This window comes from Phyllostomus hastatus, unplaced genomic scaffold, assembly GCF_019186645.2.
Source record: "Phyllostomus hastatus isolate PE091 unplaced genomic scaffold, TTU_PhHast_1.1 phas_contig_198, whole genome shotgun sequence".
Classification (NCBI taxonomy): Eukaryota; Metazoa; Chordata; class Mammalia; order Chiroptera; family Phyllostomidae; genus Phyllostomus; species Phyllostomus hastatus.
The window spans coordinates 2260931-2282892 of record NW_025333715.1 but is presented as its reverse complement, the minus strand read 5'-3'; the positions used below and the strand labels follow the sequence as shown (position 1 = coordinate 2282892).

General features: G+C 52.3%; 1 protein-coding gene across 2 annotated transcripts in view; it reads left to right on the top strand.

Moving 5' to 3' along the window:
• Window positions 1–21962, top strand: part of ATXN10 (ataxin 10) — a 122990-nt gene that overhangs the window by 14286 nt on the left and 86742 nt on the right. For both annotated transcript variants that reach the window (XM_045834853.1, XM_045834854.1), the window contains exons 2-5: window positions 3688–3879; window positions 7533–7615; window positions 17429–17525; window positions 19486–19644. In XM_045834853.1, coding sequence (XP_045690809.1) covers window positions 3688–3879; window positions 7533–7615; window positions 17429–17525; window positions 19486–19644 — 531 coding nt within the window. The remainder of the gene's footprint in view (window positions 1–3687; window positions 3880–7532; window positions 7616–17428; window positions 17526–19485; window positions 19645–21962) is intronic.

Here is a 21962-nt window from a genome sequence, read left to right as displayed (position 1 = left end):
TTTAGAAGGTAAAAAAGTATAGAAGAGAGTTAAATTCTTTCATAGTATTTACTGCTAGTGAGTAAAAGTTTTTCTGTCCTCTGATGAAGGTTGTTAATGTTTTATATTGTATAAAAGTATGTTTAGTATATGGCTGTTTACTATATGGCTCTAGAGGAAAAGGTTTTCTCCCAACTCTTTTTAGAGGGATAAACACATCTAAGAAATAGTCTCTCCTCTCAAGAAATTTAAAATACAGTGAATCGGGCCACGACTCCTCTCCCTCGCGCCCTGTTTAAACATAGCTGTTGATTGTGTAGCGGTGAGGAGAAATTGGACGTCTGTTAAATGTCAGTCAGAAGACATTTGCCTCTCAACGTAGGACACTTTCATAGTCTTGAGTCCAGGACGCGTGCAGCTCTGAACGGCCGCGGAAGAGCTGAGCTGACGCCCCTGCAGCTCCCTTGCCCAGGCGCCGTGCTAGGTGCGCTGGCTCCCTGCTCGTGTCCGCTGGGCGCCTGGCTCAGAGCGCGGCTCCGGGGAGCTTCGGGCCCCTCACGGGCCGGGAACCCTTCCGGTGCCACTCTGAGTGTGCCGGCAGTCTCGTGGCCGCGTTAAACTTGCATTGTACAAGTGTAGTCAGTGAGTGGATGCTAGTTTTGCATAACACCTAGAGGTAAAGGAAAAGGATACGATGGTTTCTATTTTGAGGGGATTCCTGGGCCAGCCGGGGAGGTGGACCAAAGGGAGGGTAATCTGGTGTGGGGAAGCGTTATTTCAGTCTTCTGGACCGAGCGCCAGTGGGGCTTGTGTGGGACCTGGTTCCCCGGGGGCCGGGGCGGGGGGGGGTTCCCCAGGGCCGAGAGCGAGGAGGCTTGAGATTCTTCCAGGCGAGAACTGGGTGGGGCGGTGCGCGTGGAAGGGGCATTCTGGCGGCGGGTGTGCGTCTGAGCAGACACAGGATGGCAGGTGCTTGGTGTGTTCAGGAGCCCGTGGTGTGCAACCTGGGGAGAGCAAGGGACAGTGGTCATAATCCCAGTTTCTTTTCTTTTTAAAATGACCTAATTTATTTATTTTTGGGGAGAGGGGAAGGGAGGTGGAAAGAGAGGGAGAGAAACAGCAGTGTGAGAGAGAAAGGGGACTGGTTGCCTCTCGCACACGACCTGGCTGGGCCTGAACCCGCCACCCAGGCTTGTGCCCTGACCAGAAACCCAACCGGCGGCCTTTGGCTTCGCGGGGCCATGGCGCCCCACCGAGCCACCGTGGACACGGCTTATTTTGTCTCTGAGCCATAGGTACGAATCACTGTGTGCCAGGGAGACGTCGCCACGGTTACTCTTTAGTGGCTGTTAGTAGTTACTGGATTTCAGGAACCTTTGGATTGACTTTAGCGCAGTCAAACATTGTTCTCTTGGTTGAAAGTGTAGTAACAGAAGGAGGCATGGTGCATCGATGACAAATGACATGCGATGCTGGGAACCGTTCACAGGACGCGTCAGGAGCTGCTTGTCCCGTTGTTGGCATGTCCCTTACCCGGCGTTCCCGAGGGCAGGGCTCTGCTCCTGTCTTGTTTAGCCTCCCGTAGTTCGGTCCCGGAGCTTCTGCGGTGCTGGATGCCACCTCTGAGTCAGCTGAAGGTTGGGATTTTAGAGAGTGACATCCGGGAAGACCATTCACAGTAGGAAGGTGACACCCGTGTGAGAGGTAGCTTGCGAAGGACCAGCGGGAAGAAGATGAAATTGACTCCTTTATCAAAGGTGTGAACACACATTTCTCGGCCGTCTCACTGGGAAGAGGAGGCTTTGCTGTGGGTTATCGAAGATGCAGAGTTCTGCTTTTATTTGTGAGATCAAACAATGCATTTCTTCTTTGTTGTGGAAATTGGGCTCACTCTTGGCACTCTTTGAAAGGTTTTAAACTCTTAGGTATTTTCTTGGCATGTTAATGTCTGCACTGTATGTAGTATCCTTACAGTTTTCTTGAGAATGTTCATGTATGTTCTTTTATGGCATATTATCACTAAAAATGGTTTGCATACTTAACTGTTTTATATGGTTATTGAGCTTTTCCTTTTTATTTGGTCAGTCAATCTCTGTGACATTGAATTGAAGCTTCAGGATCCACAGGGAGGTATCGGCAAATTATTTTATGCGTGCTTTCTCAATTTTTCATTGATTAATTTATACTCTGCCTCTTTCCCAAACCAAATTTGAAGCACCTGAAAAAATAAATGCAGCTAAATAAAAGATAAGGGAGGGAGGTCGGAGAGAAGGGAAAGCCAGGTGGGGAGAAGGCGGCTGGTGCTCAGAGTCACGCGGGGGGACCCACAGTGGGAAAGAGGAGCTCCGGGTTTGGTGCAGCCGTGGCCAGGCGCAGACAGAGACCGTCAGTGTGATGCATGGTGGTTCCCCAGAAGCTACAGACTCACCACGTGGGGCCCAGGTGCTCGTGGTCCTGAAGCTCAAGCAGGGAAATGTCTCTTCCGGGCGGGAAAGGAGGGACAGGCAGGGTCTTCCCAGCACCTGAGCACGCCCAGCGCCTCAGGCGTCTCCTGGTCGGTAGTTCTGCGTCAACATGCAGCTCCCTGACGCTTTGGCTTAGTCCAGGGCGACAGGTGTGGCACTGAGATCACGGGTGAGAGCAAGAGCAGAAGATTCGTCTGGACAGAATTAATCTGCAAGAATCTCTCACATTTCCCCACCCAGCAGTATTTCTTCCACCGTCGGAACGTGGCTGCTTGTCTGGGGAGTCGTGGAATGAGGAAGCTGGCCTGCGTTAGGTGCTCTGTGGCACGGAAAATTCCGGCCTTCCTAGCTCTGGAATGACAGTCGGCGCCGGCCCCGCTCCTGGCACGAGAGGCACGTGGGGCCGGCGATGCCTGGGGCCCGGCCACAGGCCCCTCCCCCCGGTGCACGCTCTCCATTGAGGAGTGCTTTCTGCCCTGCTGCTCTGCCTGTCGCCCTCCCCCGCCCATGTGGTCGGACGAATATGCGTGCATGCACGTGCTCACATGTGTTCATGTGCACACACATGCCCTCACATGCGCGCGCGCGCACACACACACACACACACACACACACACAATCTCACCCCGAGCAGGTGTTGCCAGCTTCTCTGTATCTAGAGAACAGAACGGATGAGTCACTTGCCTCCCAGGCAGTCAGTCCTTCATGAGTATCGTTTCTTGTAACTGTACCTTAGGGACACATGGGGTGACAGGACTCGGCTGCACGCTCTGTCTGGAGCATGACATGCGGCTGTTCCGTTTGGATTAAGGGCAGATCCGTAAGCACAGACAGTCCCCTGCCAGTGGGGTTCGGGTTGGCCCGGGGAGTGGAGGTACAGAGGCCCGAGTGCTGCAGCCGGAGCCGGCTCTGCCCGTGTCTGCCCGTGGGCGCGGCGAGGTGCCGAAACCCCCCTGCTCCGGCTGCCCGGTCTGCGCAGTGGGCAGGACGGCACTGGCTGGGTGTGCAGGTTAAGGAACACCACAGGGAGAGGTCGGCGGGGACGTGCCTGGCGCGCGGCGCTCAGCGGAGGTAGCTCTTTTATTTTGTGTTGTCGGTCAGGGGACTGGCCCAGACAACACAAGTTGTCAGGCCTAGAGTAGGTACAGGCCGTGTTCTGGACAGGACGTTGGGAAATTAGGTAATTAGGTTATTTTTTTCTGGTTTGTGATAGTTTCGTCTTTTTTTTTTTTTTTTTTTTAAGGGAAACCGCGCCCAGGACTATCTTCCAGAGAGTCCTGGATATCTTAAAGAAGTCCTCTCACGCCGTGGAGCTGGCCTGCAGGGACCCGTCCCAGGTGGAGCATCTGGCTTCCAGTCTGCAGCTGATAACAGAGTGCTTCCGGTGCCTCCGCAATGCTTGCATAGAGTGCCCTGGGAACCAGAACTCCATCAGGTGGTGCTCTTCGTCCGTGCCCGCGTGCCTCTCCGCGAGCGTCTGCGTGCGTGCTGGGTCCGTCCTGCTGGTCCGTCTACGCGGTGTTGTCTGGGCTTACGTGTCACCGAGCACGGGGTGGTGTGACGTGTGCCAGGACCTGCCTGCTCTGGGCCTCCTAGTCGCAAATGTTTTGTTTGTTTCACTGTTTTAGTGAGTGACCCCTGTGTTTACTTTGAACAGGGAGCACAGCTTGCAGGCATCTAAGATGGCCTGTCTTAAGAGATCCTTGAGAGGGCGCGCAGTTGCCCACTCCATTCCCACCCACTTTATAATGTGGTTAAAAGCCGAGCAAGGGAACCGCTCAGCGCTGTGCGTGTCCTTTTACATGTTACTCTCCCCTCCCAGAACGGAGCGCCTTCCCTCTTTGATTTTATGGGATCTGCTTGTCACTAAACATTTTTACCTGCGATGAGGCCAGAAGCCACAGAGAGCACACTCGCCGTTCTTCCCTGAGCTCCATGCAGACAAGCCTCCAGGCCTCCCTGTCACTGCGTGACGGGCGCGTTGGCTGCTCCAGAAGCCACTTCAGGGACGCCCTGCGCTGCCTAGACAGTTCTGATACCTGAGGCTGCGATGTGATTAATGGGATTTTTAAGATGAAAGAAGAGGGGGGGGAGCTAGGATTGTTTAACTTCAGCTCTAAACCAAACTGCCATCCATTTGCAGATAAATGGATAGAAACAATTATAATCTTGATTATAATAGTCAACATTTTAAAAACAGCGAGCCTGGTGCTGGAAGAGGGGGCCAGAGGCAGGTGTCTCTTGTCCTTTCCAGGCGGGGAGGCGCTGCAGTGTGGTGGGGTGGGGAGGGCCAGAGCCTCAGAGCAGAATCGGCCGTGGGCTGGCGGGCCAGCTGAGTGCTCTGCGGCCTGCCCGGGGACCCTCGAGCCCGCCCCAAGTCCAGGCTGTGTACCCCAAGGGCTCGACTGGCAGTGTCCTTTGTGATCCTGAGCACAAACTCAGGAAACAGCATGCGGCTGTTTCTCCATTTTTACCAGCCAGGGACTGCCGGTCAGGGGGGCCGAGGGACTCATCCGCAAGCCCTTCAGTGAGAGCCCGGGGGCGTTCTCTGCGGCTCGGGTGGTGGCTCAGCTGGGCAGCAGGCGCCGTCACTGTCCCTAGACGCTCCCGCCCCTGTGCTGTGTGACCCCGCCACCCCTGGACAGGGCCCTGGCCTCTCTGAGTGCCGTTTCCTCCTCCGTGGGACAGGCCGGCGGCGGCCGCCGGGAGTGGGGTGAGTGTCGAGGGAGTTCACTTCCTGAAACGCCCAGTGGCGCCCGTGAGCACGGCTCGGGCGTGCTCACCCGTCTGCACCACGGACAGGCGTGCTCAGGATACTGGTCTCCTGGGAGACCATCTTTATATTCTTTTTTGAGTGCAGAAGTGATACATGTGAACTGTAAAAGCCCACACGTTACAAGATCAAGGCCTTGGCAGCGGTCTCCTGGCGGGGCTGTGCTCTGGTGGCCACGGCGTCTGGACTGCGTGCGGCTTACAGTCGTCCTGGCGTGAAAATGAACAGAAGTCGTGTTAGTTTCCCCCTCACGTTCCACATTTGTATTTATTCACTGTTGATTTTAAAGGGAAATTCCAACCGTTTGGGGCGTCAGCTCTCAGAGACAAGCGTTTTCTAGTCAGAAGCACAACAGAGATTCTGCACGGGCTTCAAGGCCAGCCTCAACTGAAGCCCGTGTTCTGAGCCTGTCAAGGTCCGATCGCAACCGATGTTTGTTTTTCTGGGTTTTAAGTTATTAAGGAGTTTGTCAAAAGTGTGATGCTGCTGAGGCTTAGACCTCCTCCCATCCCCTGTACGAACGTTGTACTCCGTGTGGACTAGGCTTGTGTCTCACCAGGAGTGTGGAGTGGGGCCTGCCCCAGCCGAGCGGGCGGTCCGCGTCCCGTGAAGGCCCGGGAGTCGCCCAGAGAACACTGTGGGGAGCAGCGACCTCCGCTTGGAAGTGTGAGCCCTGTTGCAGGGGTCACTGAGATGTGTCTGTGACAGGCCACGTAATAAGCAGCTCAGGCCTTGTGGTCTCGGCCAGACTGTCTTGGCTCCCCGCTGGCAGTGTGCGAGCAGCTGTTGACAGCGCGGGACGGGCGCGTGTGGCTGTGTTCCACGGCCTGCGAGACTAGAAGACAAGCTCTGACTCCATAATACAGCGGTGGGGCAGGCACAGGGGGACGGTTTTAGACGTCCCCCTTTAGAAGCAGGGACAATGGAGGGGGAAAGGCGTCGCTGGTCCTGAGCAGTTTTAAAGTCCCGCTGAGCAAACTTAGGTCTCAGGGCTCAGCAGTGAGCCTCTGCAGCTGGAGGCCCCGCCCTTGGCCCTGCCCCCAGAGTAGAGGAGGGCGGCTGAGTCCCGTCTACAGCCTAGTTCCCACCTGTAGAATTCTGGGAGTCCAGCCACTTCTTTCATTTCATCGTGCCTCTGTGCATTCTGTTCAAGCTGGCGGAGTTTCGACCAGTGTAACAGTCTTGGAATCCCCGTGGGTCTCACGTGGATATCATGGGGGTTCACGTTAGACGAAAGGGTCCGCCAGAGAGCTTTCGTGGTGGGTAACACCGTCTCTGCTCCTGGTATGGGCTGAAGTGACTGAGGGGACGCCACCACCACGAGGCTGGCCAGCCGCGGCACAGCTCTCTCCCCAGAGCACCCATTTCCAGGCGGTCGCCAGGTTTCAGCAGCTTTTGCGGTCTGGGTAAGCCGAGAGTTCTGGAAATCACGGAGGTCTGTTTCCTTCTTCGTTCCTTTGTGTATCTCTCCCTGTTGCTTTTGAAGCAGCAAGAAGAAATCAGGCCTTCGACTAGTTGCTTAGAAATCTGTCCGACGACAGTGGCCAGGTACGTAGTGCGTGCGTTTGGCCTCCACGCACAGGTCAACTGGGCTTTGACCTCCGTGTGAACAGTAACCGTGTGGACAGTACGGCCTCCCTCTGTTTTCAGCAACGCACTCCTCTTCGTGGCTGAGTCCTCGCCTGCAGGGCCCTCCGTGCCCAGGTTTCCCCAGAGTCTGTTCGGGGCGATGCGGGCCTTCCCATCGCGTGCCTCAGAGTGCTCCCAGCCCCTGCCTGCTGCCCAGTTTCAGAGCCTCTCCTGCCTTTTAGGTGTTTGTTACCGCGGCATCCCACTTCTGCCACCCAAATCTGTATGTTTCCCGTGGCTGCCATGACAAATTACCAAAACTAGCAGCTTGACACAACACGGACTTACCATTTTACAGCTCTGGAACTCAGAAGTTCACATGGGTCGATGCGTAGCAGTCCGCCTGGAGGCTTTTCCCAACCTCCAGCGGCTGTGGCTGCGTGCATTCCTCGGCGCGTGCCCCTCCCCTGACTGCGACCCCCTGTCGTCCTCCTACAAGGACCCCGAGACGCTGCCGGCCCCGCCTGATACCCCAGGATGCTCTTCTGTTCTCGGCATCCTTAGTATACCCCTGACTGTGAGTGCCCTTTGCCCTGGGAAGTCACATGATTACAGGCTTGGGGAGCCCAGTGGAGCCCCCAGGAGGACCTTGTCCTGCCGGCCACGGGAACTGGCACCTTTGACATGCAGGCTTGGGAAGGGGTCTGACTTTGTCTCTCTTTGTCTCTCCTCACAACGTGGTACAGGAACTTGGATACGGTCGCTATAGCTGTGGATTTGATTCTTCTCTTCCGGGAACTGCGGGTGGAACAGGAGGCGCTGCTGACAGGTAACTGCAGTGCGATCCGTGAGTTACTCGTACCTCTGAGAAGGGTTCGAACGCCAGCACTCTGGGTGTTACATCATTCATTGAAGCAGATGCTCGGCGGCGGTGCAGAGAGGCGTTGTTAGTGATGTTACAGGGACAGCGTAAGGAAAGTTGCAGCGGGTTGCTTTCTTCCCTCTGTCGTGGGCCAAGCTGTGTTCCCCCAAATCCACGTGTGGAGTCCTGACTCCTGGTCCCCCAGGCTGTGCCTGTATTTGGAGACAGAACCTCTAGCAAGGTAATCAAGGTAAGACGAGGTCCTATGTGTGCCCTAGTCCAGTGTGACTGGTGTCCTTGTAAGAAGAGGACGTCAGGACACAGACGCACCCAAGGAGGACCACGTGAGGACACGGAAGAAAATGGCCGTGCGCACTCGGGGGAGGGAGGCCCCGTCCTGCCCACACCTGCCCCTCCTGTCGTGGCGCTTTGTAGCCCAGCCCAGCCCAGCCCAGCCAGTAGCACGGGGCAGGTCCCAAGGGAGGTGCTGGTGTGGTGGTACAGGGACTGCAGGGGACAAAGATCCCTGCCCTCAGGATGCTGACGTTCCGTCGAGGGCAGCCAGACACTAATGATGCCCAAGAAGGACGTCTGGGGGGCCACCGATGGAGCGGGAGGACAGCTCTGGCGTCAGGGGCCACCCTCGGGGGCCAGGGGGCTGCGCTGCTCATTCTGGGGGCCGGGGGGGCTCTCCCAGACTTGTTCGGGTGTTTCTGGTTCTTGAACCGTTGGCATCGATGTTTCTCCTTTGAACTTGGGTTATTATCTTGACATCACATTTAAAAAACATAGAATTTTAATATATGATATCTTTATCCAAAGAACTGAAATACTTTATGGGTAAATGTAAGCCATTTAATGAGAAAATCTCAGTGTAAATATCTGGCTTATTATAAGCAGATGTAGTTAAAAATTCATTTTAGTAAAGAAAGATAACACTCTTCAACAAATACTTCTTTAGGTGAGACATCTCCAGCTGTATTTAAAATGATTTGAGCCCTGGCTGGCGTGGCTCAGTGGATTGAGCTCGGGCTGCAAACTAAAGTGTTGCAGGTTCGATTCCCAGTCAGGGCACATGCCTGGGATGCAGGCCATAACCCCCAGCAACTGCACATTGATGTTCCTCTCTCTCTCTCTATCTCCCTCCCTTCCCTCTCTAAAAATAAATAAATAAAATATTAAAAAAAAATAAAATGATTTGAGTTGTAAATGGACTCATTCAGCATGTGCCGTTCCTAACGCCCGTGCGCATGGGAAGCGAGGCACACTTGCCTTCGAGGGACGTGCGGGCTGCGGGCCTCCCTGCACGGGCCGGGCAGCTGCGGCCCGGAGCGGACCGGGCGAGGTCTGGGCGGAGGGGGCTGCCCGGCTCCGCTTAATTCTCCGTCTATTCTGTGATGTCTTGGTGTTTTTATTTAAAGCTCATTTGTTAAAATTCCTACATCTTTTTATATGACTTAGAATTCTTCCTTTGGGAAATTGTAATCATTTTTGAATTAAGTTATCTAAAAATTTACAAACTGTTTTTTAAACAGCTCTCGGTTTTTTAAATAGCTCTCGGTTTTTTAAAACAGCAGTAAGTTTTCAGATATTCTCAAGAACTTGATAGGGTGTAGGGCTAGTTGTAAAGTGTTTTAAAGACGTTATAAAGTTATTTTTGTTAACTCCATTTTGTAATAAAGTGAAAGCCCCGGTGCTCAATGCGGGGAATTGAAAATCAGCCGTAGAAGATGAACTTCACTGTCCTGCACGGAAAGGCAGCTATTTTGGAAGTCTGTGTGTGGCGTGGTGATTCAGAAAGAGTTCAGAACGTCCTGCGTTCTGTAATTGCTGACAAGCGCTGGTGCGGCGGCTGTGTCCCCGGCAGCCCGGCGGGGCCGCGGCGGGCCGTGGGTTTCTCCCGTGACGACGGGCCCGAAATAAGACGCCAGAGGAAGTGCCCCGCGAGCGAACGCTGTGATTAAAGAGCCATCAGCCGGACCGGGCGCTCCACTCATGCACGCAGACACTCGTGCCCTGAAGTTGTCCCCGTTCTCTGGGCCTCGCCAGCTCTTCCCTCTTCCGTCCCTTTCATCAGAGGACAACGCGCCGTCCTGCTTGGCATCTGCAAAATGCCTTGCCCGACTCCATGTCCCCTTGCGTCCATTTTCTCTGCGCTCTGCTCTCGCCCACATTTTGTTGACACCAGATCCGTAGAAGATAAAATTAACCACCCTAAACTGCGGCATTTAATGCATTCACGGGGCTGTACACCCACCACCTCTGTCGAATTGCATGGATTTTTGCGCCCCCCGAAGGGAACTCGGTGCCACTGGCTGGCTGTGTTCCATTTGCCCGGAGCCCTGGCAGCCACCATTCTGTGTTCTGTCTTTGTGGGGTTACCTGTTCTGGGTATTTCTTGGGCATGGAGTCATAGAATTACAGGATCTTTTGTGTCTGGCTTTTTCTTTAGCATAATGTTTTTTGAGGTTCATTCATGTTGTAGCTTGTATCAGTACTTTATTTTTAATGCCTGAAAAGTATTCCATTAGATGCTTGTGCCACATTTTCTTCACCCAGTCATGTGGTGGTGAACGGACGTTTGGGTGGTTCCCACCATCCGGCTGTTGTGCTGCCCGCACGAGCCCGCGCTGGCCTGAGCGCCTGCCCTCAGCTCCTGTGGGTACAGCCCTAAGAGGGGAATTGCTGGGTTGCTTGTGCGCATTTTTAAGGAACTGTCACACTTTTCCACGGCAGCTAAACCACTTCACATTTTCACCCGCAATGTGCAAGGTCCCAGTTTCTGCACATGCTGGCCAAAATTCATTTCCCTCTATTTAGGTCACAGTCATCCTGGTGGATATGAAGATGTAGAAAGCTGACGGTCTTTGGAAGTTCCGTAGTGACTAATGACGCTGAGCGTGCCCGGTGCTCGTTGGCCCTTTGTTAGTCCTCTTTGGGGAAACGGCCACTCCAGTCCTCCGCCCAGGTTCTAATTGGGCTCTTTGTCTTCTCAGAGAAGAGAAAGGGTTATACTTTTGTCTACTCAAATTATAAGAGTTACTTTTATACTGTGGATTCTAGGAATTGTGCGGAGTTTATAGATTCTGGGGGGAGAGTTGCCACGTTGTTGGTGCTGTATCTGCCAGCCTGTGCGCAGGGAACGTGCTTATTTCGGTCCAACCTCCAGCACTTCGGTCGTGTCAGCCTCGAGCAGAGAGCCGTGCTCGGAAGCAGAGGTGGGAGGCCGTCCCGAGGCAGGAAGGAAAACAAGTGGAGTTTTCTCGCCCCTTCTTGGAAAAGGCAGCTACTGCTATTACTGAATTTTATCAGGAACTCAATGAACCTTGGATTCAACAACGAAACTTAAAAAACATTTACAGTGTGTTAGTTCGAACCTAATACAAATCTTTTAAAAGGGAATTCTGGTTCCTAAGGAAGTGCCCATCTACTCTCCGTTTCTCTGTGAGAACCTTGTTCTCGGTAGAATTTTAGCAGGCTATCTGTGCCAGTTTTTTGTTAACCACGTTTGAGGTAAGAACTATAATTACATTGTCAAAATAATATTTAGAGTATTATTTTCAGAGAATAATTACAGTGGTGTGACGAATATATTATGCTCATCAAATTTTATGTAAACACAAGCAGGAGTTATTTTAATTGAGCTATTGGTGTTGTTTTTGGCCTTGACTCTTTTCTAATCTGTAAAAATATTGTTGGGATTTCTGAGGGGCTTTGTAACATTTGCAGTATTTACCTAAAGATCATTTGATAAGCTGTTTGGTAAAAGCGAACTGTCATTTGTACTTGTCCGGTGTTTTCTCCTCTCGCTTCCGGGACGTCTCGGACCCTTTTCCTCCGTGGGACCGCGCTCCGGGGCTGCGTGCCCGCACGCAGGCTGTGCACGTGGTCGCCCTCTTTCGTGTGTTAGATTTTACCCAGTGTGGTGTTCGCACTCTAAATACTCAGTAGAAATATAAATGTCATTTAACTCTATAACATCTTATGATTAAAAATGAAGAGTTTTTTATTATAAACATTTTATAATTTTATTGTAGAGCGACATTTAAAAGTTCAGAAAAGTAGAAAGAAAAACAATCCTCATTACCTGTGCAGGCCACATTAAACACACCTGACTTGGTTTTTAGTCATTTTTCAGTATTTGTATATGTGGGTATGTGTGTACGTGTCCGGTTCTGAATCCTGCGTCTTTGTTTTCGATTATACTATTAATATAGTTTTGAGGTTCTCGGCTCCTCATTTTCCTTGTACACTTTTTTAAATTTCAGAGTTTTGATTTTTGGCCCCAGTTCCGCCCCTCGCTCTGCACCGCCAGTTGTTGGGTTAGCGGCAGGAGTGGGTGAACGGCGCGGTGCACGGGCCCCTCGTGCTTTCGGTCCTCACAGCCGCTCTGCTCGGAGGCTCGGGAGCCCGCGGCCTGCCCTGTGCCCAGCCAGGCTTCCAGCCACCGCGGGTGAGAGGCAGGCCCGGACCCTGCCAAAGTCCGCGGTCAGAGGACGGAGGTCTGGGGCCGGATCAGCAGGCCGGCTTCTCTCCTCTAGCAAAGCGGAAGTCTGGGAAGTTTAAGGTCTTTGAAAGTTCACTTGCTCTGAAAAATGTCTCCTGGTCGGTGCCTGTTGGGAATTCCTTTAATGGGGCGAAGTCTTTCATTTTGTGTCATCCTCCGGTGGCTTTTGACCTCTGGTGACCAGCCGTAAGCCCTGTCCCCGGGAAGGGCCTCTCTGCCCGCTGTCCTTACACCACTTACAGGGAGCATGTCGTGAGGGAGCGGCTGTTCGAACTTCGGTCTCCTCTCCCGTACAGGGGGAGACTACCGAGACCTCCCTCATGAGGTTGTGGTGAGGTGCAGGGGGACGCTGTCCGCAGGGAGGGACCAGGACTCAGCGTGTGCCCCGAGCGCCCCTAGACGTTGTTGGGCTCCGCGGGGGCTGGTCGCTGGAGGAGCGTGGAGGTGACGCTGGAGAACCAACAACCACAGGGGCCTGGGGTGGGGGAATGCTGCCCCGCCCCGAGTTCCTCCGGCGCCCCTGCTGCCGAGGCTGGCGCTCGAAGGGCCCAGCTCTGTCCGCAGGGCGGGCACTGAAGGGTTTATTTGGGGCTGAGGGGCCCTTATTGGTAGTGGTGCCCTCTCAAAAGCGCCCTGCGTGACACCTGAGTAACGGGGCTCCTGCAGTCCGTCCGGGGCAGAGAGGGCTTCACGGTACCTTGAGCCCTGGCCCTGGCCGCGCTGCAGCAGACAGGCGTGCGGAGTAGCTCTGGTGCGTGCGGAGTGGCCTCTCGGTCTCTCCCCTGGGGCCGGGCGCTGCTCGTCTGCTCGTCTGTGTGTGTGTGTGTGTGTGTGTGCCCCCTCGCCTTTGTCTCGTCTGCCTTATTTTATGAGATGGTTTTCGGGGTCTCAGTGTTTTTGGCCTACATTTTTATTGGGTTGCTTGTCTTTTTAAATGATTTCTGAGAGCTCTTTCAATATAGTCTGTGTATAAATCCTGTTTCAGTTATGTGCTCTGTATCTTTTCCTGTTCTGTGGATGGTTTTCTTTGTTGTTTTTAACTCTCTTTGTGGTACCTTTTGAGAAAAAAATGTTCTTAATTTTAATGTAGTCTATTAATATAGTATAGTTTACTAGTATTTTTCTTTATGGGTATTATTTTATGAGTCTTGTCTCAAAATAGTTCTTATTCTACAGTGTTTTTTTTTGTTTGTTTTGTTTTTACTGTTTTACATTTAGGTTGGTACACGGACTTGAATCCTCTGTGTGTGGGAGCAAAGGGTTCAGTTTTCATTTTTCCCTACTCATACCCGGTTATCCCCGCCTTGTGTTTAAAAAGGCTCTTTTACTTCCTATCTGCCGTTTCATTTTAATTTGTCGTTAGTCACCTATCAGCTTAGGTCTGAGTCCGTCCCTTGCTCTGTTTTGTTCTGTTGCTGTTTACCTGCCCCAGCACCGCGCTGCCTCGCCACGGCTGCTTACCGTCTTGTGAGAGCAAGTCCGCTCGCTGCATTGCTTTGAACCGCATCTCAGCCCTTTGTACCTCCATGGTGCATACACACACACACACACGCGCAAACTAGCCACATTCTCTGGTGTGTGAAATCTCACACACACGCCCCCTGTTGTGATTCAGATGGGAATGGCGCTTAATCTAGTCCTCTGATCCGTGAAAGTGGTATAATTCTCCACTTACTTCGTTCTACTTTATTATTGATCTTATTTTTAGAAGATTTTTTTAGTGGCATACATTTTTATTTGTATTTTTGGTGCTTTTATAAATAGTTTCTTTTCTTGATTTTTGCTTACTTTCTGTATATAGAAATATTATGCATTTTTGAATATTGACTTTGCACCCAGCAACATTTATAGCTCTCTTAGTAATTCAAACAACTTAATAGGTTTAAAATACATTTTCTATGTAGACTAGAAAGGACATTTCATCTGTTGGGGACAAAATGACAGTTTAACTGCTCCTTTTCCACTTCTTGGGCCTTTTGTTGCGCTGTCGTGCCGACCAAGGTGTTCGGTGCCAGGGCGGCCGGGAGCGCTCGTTCCAGGCCCCCTCGCCCCGCTCCCTTCCGGAGGGCGTGCCCTGGTTCTCCGCAGCTGGCCGTCGGTCACTGCATACACTGGGCGGGGAGGGGTTTGTTGTTGATACCTCTTTTTAGGTTAAAGAAGTCTCCTTCTGTTCTCCGATGGCTAGGGGCTTTTGCCTTGTTTTAAATTATGAATGGGTGTTCAATTTCATCGAATGTGTCTTCTGCAGTATTTGAGATGCTCATGTGGTTTTGTCCTTTACAGGTTAACGTGGTCGGTCAGACGTTGTAATTTCTAGTGTTCAAGTGGCTTTCAGCGGAGATACAAGCTCAGCGCTGTCACAGGACGCGTGAGATGCGGTTCAGAGCAATGGACTCGCTTTGTCGGCGTATCGTTTAGGGCCCTGCGTGCTCTCCTTCCTGACGCTGCCGTGTTCCGACCCGGGCCTCACAGCCGTGCCGGCCTCACGAAGCCGGTCGGGGACTCTCCTCCCTCTTCTAGCGTTCCCTGGGGGAGCTGGGTGAACTGGGATTATCTTTCCTTGAACGTGCGCTGGCCACATTCTGGGTCTGGGTCGTCTTTTTCAGGAAATAATTTTGGGGACTACTAATTCAATTTCCTTAATGGTTAGAGGACTCTTCAGGCTTTTCCTGAATATTTTACAGAATTCTTTATAGAGTCAGTTTTTGTTAGTTATATTCTAGGGTTTTGGTTATTTTATTTTTTCAAACAGTTTGGCATTATGTTATTTGTAATATCTCACAATTTTCTTTGATGTGTTCAAGATCTGTGGCCATATGCTCTTTCATTTCTGAAAGTTTTTGTCTGTTATTGGTGCCTTTTCTCTCTTTTGAGTGATCTTCTCGAAGGATACTTGCATTGTGATTTCTTTTTTGTCCCTAGGGATCATTTAGAACCATGGGGTGTTCTTAGTTTCAGACCATGGGGTGTTCTCGTTACTTGGGGGATCTGTTTCTGTGGTATAATTCCAAGGTGGTCAGTGAACTTACGTTTCAGGTTGACATTTGGGGAGAGCCGTCTATTCCTCTGTCACGTGGTGAGACATTGTCGGTGTGCCCAGTGTCCTTGGGGGGCTGCGGGGGCTGCAGCTGTTTACATTCCCTCTTTATTAATGAAATCCCCTTACAACTTCCAAGAGTAGCTTCTGCGGGTCACGAGGCGACACTCCTCCCACACTGGGTCGCTGCAGTCGCAATCCAGGATTGTGATGCTCCGTAACTGTGACCTTGGTCGGGCCCCAGGTGGCCTCTGTGGGTCTTGGTCTCCCCTGCTCTGTGATGCGGATTTACACGGTGAGCACTCGGAGTTTCCGTGCAGGGCCTCTGGCCACGGGACCGGACACATGTGTTAATTTAAAATCTGAAAATCTGACTTTTTAAGCCCGTGTGTACCAGCTCCATGATATGTGCTGGTTACAGGTAGCGGCTTGGTGGGCGTTTCACGTGCTCCCTGCGGCACACTCAGCACTCGCAGCGAGTCCACGTTTCAGCCCTCCAGTAGCTCTGCAGAGTGGGTGGTGCTGTCCCACTGTGTGCTAAGGAAACTGGGTCCTGTGAAGGTTAGGTGACTTTGCAGGTTCACCTTAAGTTGGGAATTGAATTTATGGCTCCTTTTTCTTTCTGCCCCTAAAAAGTTTTATTTTGCTGTTACTCTTTTTTTTTTTTTTTCAATAATTCCTTATTTTTCAGAGCAGTTTTAGGTGGTTTGCGGCAGAATTGAGAAGATACAGAGGTTTCTCATGTGTCTCCTGCCCCCACACCCGCACAGCCTTTCCCGCTGTCAACACCTGGCCCCAGAGTAGTTTGTTTGTGACAGGCGATGAGCCTACACCGGCACGTCATTGTCACCGGGGGCCATCGTCTACATGAAGGGTCACTCTTGGTGCATTCTGCGGGTTTGGACAGACGTGTAATGACAGGTGTCCACCTCTGTAGTGCAATGAAGAGCAGTTTCTCTGTCCTCTGCCCTGCCTGCTCATCCCTCCCTCCCCGACTCCTGGCAGCCACGGGTCTTGTGACCGTCTGCACGGCTCGGCCTTTTCCAGAAAGTCGCAGGGCTGGAACCACACAGTGTGTAGCCTCTTCGGATTGGCATCTTTCACCTAGTCACATGCACTGACGTTTCTTCTGTGTCTTTGCACGGCCTGGCAATAATGTCCTTTTGGCCCCGAACACTGTCCCACTGTCTGGGTGGACCGCAGTGTGTCCATCACCTGCCGGAGGGCCTCTGGTTGCTTCCCCGTTTCGGCGGCTATGAACAAAGCTGCTATGAGCCTCTCATGCGGGTTTTCGTGTGGACGTGTTTTCGGTTCCCTCAGGTGGACTCCAGGAGGCCGATTGCCGGGTTGTGCGCGAAGAGTGTGTGTCGTTGTGTGAGAAACCGCCGGACTGCCTTCCGCAGTGGCTGCCCTGCCCCGTCCCCAGCGATGAGTGGACAGAGCCCCGGCTCCCATCCTCACCAGCACTTGGTGTCGCTGGCATTCTAGCTTTTGCCCATGTGTTGCAGTTTTATTTGGTGAAACATATACTAAACAAGATTGTTAATAAATAATGCTCAGATCTTTTAAATATGCTGGTATTTTTGCTTATTCTATCAGTTACTGAGAAAGGTATATTATAAATGCCCATTTTAATGTGGGTTTTTCTCTTTGTTCCATACTTTTGTCAGTGTTATTTTTTAAATTTGTATACTTGAGGCCATGTTAAGGTCATTCCAATTTAAAATTGTTACATCTTTCTGGTGAATTAAGTCATTCTGAAATGACTTTTTACAGAAATCACCAATGATGCTTCTTTGCCTTAAGCATCAGCCTTAAGGATTAGTATGTCTGATTTTAAATGGTCTGTGATGCTCTTTGCAGGCTGATACTTGCCCACTGTATCGTTTTCACCACGCTTTGACTTTAAAAGCCCTGGTCTAAGAGTACCTTTTTAAAGACGGGAGCACGTATTCCAGTGTTTAATGTATCAGTAGTCACTGGTATATTTGTGTTCACCCTTACAGTCTTTTTAAGAAGTTAGTGAACTTTGTCGAGTGCTTTGTTTCGGTAAGGCATTTTAATATTAATGTCATACACAAAGTTTCATTGTGGCAAGAGAACTGTGTAGTTACAAGAAGCTAACAGAAACTTTCTGTTTAATAACATTGGGGATATTTCTTGTTAAGATGTGTTTATTCTTTGTGTTAAAATTATTTTAATCGTGTATCTTGTTTGCTTTGCTATAAACCCTCAGCTTTTCGCTGTGGCCTGCAGTTTTTAGGCAACATCGCCTCGCGGAACGAGGACTCCCAGGCCGTCGTTTGGGTGCACGCCTTCCCGGAACTCTTCCTGTGAGTGTATTGCGAGGGGTGTTTCTGACTTCTGAGAGACAGTGGTTCATACCATTCCATTCAGTGAAGTTCAAAAACAGGAAAACCGAACCTTTGCTAACAGAAACGAGGATCGTGGTTTTCCTGGGTGGGCGGTGGCGGGCCCACTGCCGGCTGAGAGGGAGGGGGCATGCGGGTCCTCTGGGGCTCTGCGAGGGCTCTGCAGCCTAATCCGGTTACAGCGGTGTGCACACATCTGCACGGTTACTGATTGTTGATTTGTGCCCTTTGTGCTATGTCAGTTTCACTCTAAGAAAATAAAAGTTTGGGTTAAAATGAGAAATGCTGTTCTAATGGACACGGTGACTTATAAGAAAAAGCCGTAACGTTGACGTGTGGGCGACGAGTTGATCCGTGTGCCCGGCGCAGAGCCCCGTGCTCCGGTCGATCTGGAGCGCTGTTGGCGTGCGCCCGTGCGCCTGGCCCTGTCTCCTCCCCAGTTGTGTGCGGGGAGGGAAAAGGTGGGGGGCGGAGGTGGGGTGGGGAGGGGAAAAGCCCTGTGGGGGAGCAGAGGCCTGGCTTCTAGCCCGGCTGTGTTGCCACCGAATGGGGTGACTTTGGTGGGGGCACAGAACAAGCAGCAGCGCAGCAGCTGTTGCTCGGACGCCCCGAGCCGGGCGTGTCTGCGTGTTTCCCCTGTTCCGTGCTCAGCCCTGCCCGGCGAGTGGTGGCGAGCGAGTGGACAGGTGCGGGAGCCGACGTGGGTGCTGGTCATTGGCAGAGCTGGGTGTAAACCCCGCGTGGCTCTTGGGGCCAGAGCCTGCACTCTTCACACACCTGCTGCCTGTGCTCTTTGCTGCCATCCCTGGTTGCACAGGTGTGTCTCGGCCACCTGTAAAGTATAACTCCCGTGTTACTGTTGGCTCACTGAGTACAACCGCCCCTCAAGTTGCTGCAGGTAACTAGAGTGGGAGGCACCTCTGTGTCTGTTGTCTTTATGATTACTAATAGTTGAGCTTAGGGGGAAGGAAAGAATTGTGGGATTCAAGCTACAGAAATAAAAATTACTTATTTTTGGGAATCCATTCCTTTAAAACGTTTTGGGTGCCTCACACCTGCCAGGTTCTGAGCGCGACAAGTGGCACTGGGGCGACTTGGAGACACTCCGGTGTTCCCAGCGAGCTCGTGCTGTGCTGGGAAGGTAAGGGACAGGTGCCCACATGGCAGCCCAAGAACTGACCCGACGACATAAACCCGGCGCCATGGCAACGCAGGCGAGGGGCCCTCGAGCAGGCGTAGGTGGTGACAGGTGACTCGGGGAAGTCGTGACAGGTTGCCTGGTGCTTCCCATCCGTCCCCTTGGCCTGAGAGGCAGGTGAGGAGGTCTCGTTGCTGTGTTCCGTTTTTATGCCAGAAAGCCCACGGTGCGCAGTCAGGTGGCACCACTCCCGATGGGCCTCGGAGACGGGTAGAACCAGGTTTGAATTCCGGCTCCGGCTGGCACTGGCTTTGTGTCTTTGGGCAGCTGCAGCCAGCACATCCTTGATCTGAAGTGTAAGGCTAATACCTTCTCCAGGAGAATGAAAAATGAAATGCTGCCACTGTTCGTGACCCGTGACAGAACGGGCAGCAGCTAAGGCGAGTGCTTCCCGAGCGCACGGGGTGGTAGGTCGGTGGGCCAGGGCTGGCTGGTGCTGAGGCTCCTGGCTCCAGAGTTTCCTTCCTGCCCGGGCGCCGCCTTCCCTTAAGCACCGTGTCCTTCGCGACTGCTGATGGGTGCCTTGTGCTGTGACTCATCTGATACTTGCTGTTTTTACAGTAGATAATGTACTTATTTCAAAGTGCTGGAATTCTTCATTAAATCCTTAAAAATTCAGTGCCCACTGTATTTGTTAATAGGATCATTGCTATGTATATGCTGTAGTCATATGTTGTTGTTGTGTTGTTAAACTGGGCTAACACTTATTTCTTTTTTTGGAAGGTCTTGCTTAAATCATCCAGACAAAAAAATCGTTTCCTACTCGTCAATGATTTTGTTCACATCCCTTAATTCTGAAAGAATGAAAGAACTGGAAGAAAACCTCAACATTGCAATCGACGTCATCAACGCTCACCAAAAGCAGCCTGAGTCGGAGTGGCCGTGAGTATCTCGTTAGGAGTCTGATCGCTGAAGAAGCTTCTGGCACATCGCTTTCCTTAGGGAAGTTTTAAGTAAGAGCTTGGATTGTAGGGTCTGGACAGTGCGTTAGAACAGCGTGTGTTGACAGAGCAGGGAGGGCTCCCCGGCCGACCCTGGGGCTCTGTGAGGGGGCTGGCCGTGGGGTCCCTGGAGGACGGGGGGAGTGGGGGGGCGGGGGGCGCTCAGCGCGGAACGGGGCAGCGTGTGGACATGCGGCTCGGACGACGCGGCTGCAGTGGGTGGTCCGTCAGAGAGAGGAGGGCGCTGTGTGGGTGAGGAGTCCGCCGTCGCAGCGGTGGTTGGTGAGCACACGGAGTGTCATCTCACTCCGTGTGAACGCGTCGGGGCTTGTTTGCAGCCTGACAGCTGCTCTGTCGGGAGAACGGCCCGTGCTCTTGAGGACACCGCGTGCTCGGTTTCCGGCGGGGTCTTCTGCAGCCGCCTGGCAGGTCTGGTCGGCTTAGCCTGTCGTTCGAGGCTTCCGTCTCCTCGACGGCCTCCTGCCCCGCCGTCCGTCACTGGACGTGGGTGGTTTCCTCTCTCCCTTCGGTCCTGCCAGCTCTCGAGTCACCCGTGTCAGCCCTCGCTGTCAGACACGGGTTTGGAACCACCGTGTCTCCTGAGGAGTCGACACTTTCCTCCCTGGAGAACTCATCAAAAGTGATTGTTCTTATTTATGAGGGCCCTCCTCCTGCTTCCTTCACAACCTAGTTCTGTGTCTGGCTTTCACGTAGTGGCGCGTGTTCAGGTTGGGACTGTCTCTGGGGGAGCCTCGAGCTGCCAGGGGTCCCACCGGCGTTTCACCAGCGAGACATGAACTTGCCTCGCTTTCGTCTCTTTTGCTGTGAATTTTCTTGCTCTGTTGAGATTATACCTGATTTTAAAATACTTTTTATTTCTGGATGTTTATTATACTTGAATTACCATTTGCACACAAATAGTAGTGGGTGCAAAAATAATTATGTAATCGTGTTTGACTTAGAAACCCTCCCTCAGAATCCAGTGTTTTTAATAACGCGACGGGTGAATCGCTGGGGTCGGGTGACTGCGAGGTTTTCTGCAGCGGGACTCTGTTTTCGTTTGTTACGTATCTTGGGTCTGCGTTTTAGCCGTCTGTGTTTTAACCGCCTGGAGTAAAGGGCAAAAGTTGTAAATAGAAGATCTCCTTCAGGCTAGCTCAAGTTCAGGTTATTGAAGGTCACCAGACGGGGTCAGGCGGGAGCGAAGGGCGGAGCGTAGTGGTCAAGTGTGTCCCCGCGGTCCCTTCGCTGAAGGCGGTGACTGCCGTGAGAGGAACTCTGCGTCTGGTAAACACAAACGGGACCACAGACCGTCCGCGGTGTCCAACTAAATTGTTACTCTTCACTGATAAATAGGAACCCACCCCTGAACACTGGGAGAAAAGCCCCAGTGTGTGCCCTCCCGCCGCCCGATGCGTGAGAGCTGACGGTGCGCGCACATTGGTGCGGGGCCGGCGGAGCGCAGGGCTCGGTGTCTCTTCCCGGAGAGGGGCAGGTGCGAGGCTTCCGGGCCTCTGGGTCTCTCCGTTTGGGTCCACACAGGAAAGCGTGGGCAGGAAGGCTTTGGCACCACTCAGGTTGGGTTATTGGGATAATGTCCTTCTAAAAATGGGTGTGAAGGATGTGTTTATGTTCTTAGATAACCTGGCTGGACCCGAGGGCTGAATTTTGGCATCTGAGTCCTTTGGAACCGGACGGCCCCACGCGTGTGCCTTGGCAGCTCAGTGAAGCACGGGTGGGTCTGTGTGGCATTACTGGGGTGGGGGGCACAGAGGGACCAATGCCTCGTGCCGCCCCTGTGATGGGGGTGCGGTGTGGGGACTGTGTTTTGCTGTCCTGTGCAGCTGAGAGCCCTGAGCCGTCAGTCAAGGTTACCCAGTCTGACCAAGGTCGCAGCACCAGTGCAGAGAAGAGGCGGGGCTGGCAGGCCGCACTTGAGGCTTCCGCGTGTCTACTCTGGTACATATTCTAAGAACGATCAGTTAGGGGAGGAGGCCCGAATTCAAAGGTGAGGTCTGAGTTCTTTCAGTTTTGGCCTCTTTCAGCGTAAACTTTTATCACAGTTTCCCTACAAAAACAAATTTATGACTCTGAGTAGAGTATTGCTTTTGGGTCATATTTAAGTTATCTAGTTGATTTATTTTGCATGACAAAGTTCCACTCCCAGATTCCTATCTCCCTGTTGCTCTAGGGGTGTTTCTTGCCCTGTGCATGTAAATTTCACTGTTTCCGTATCCGTGCAGATATTAGGGAGATGCA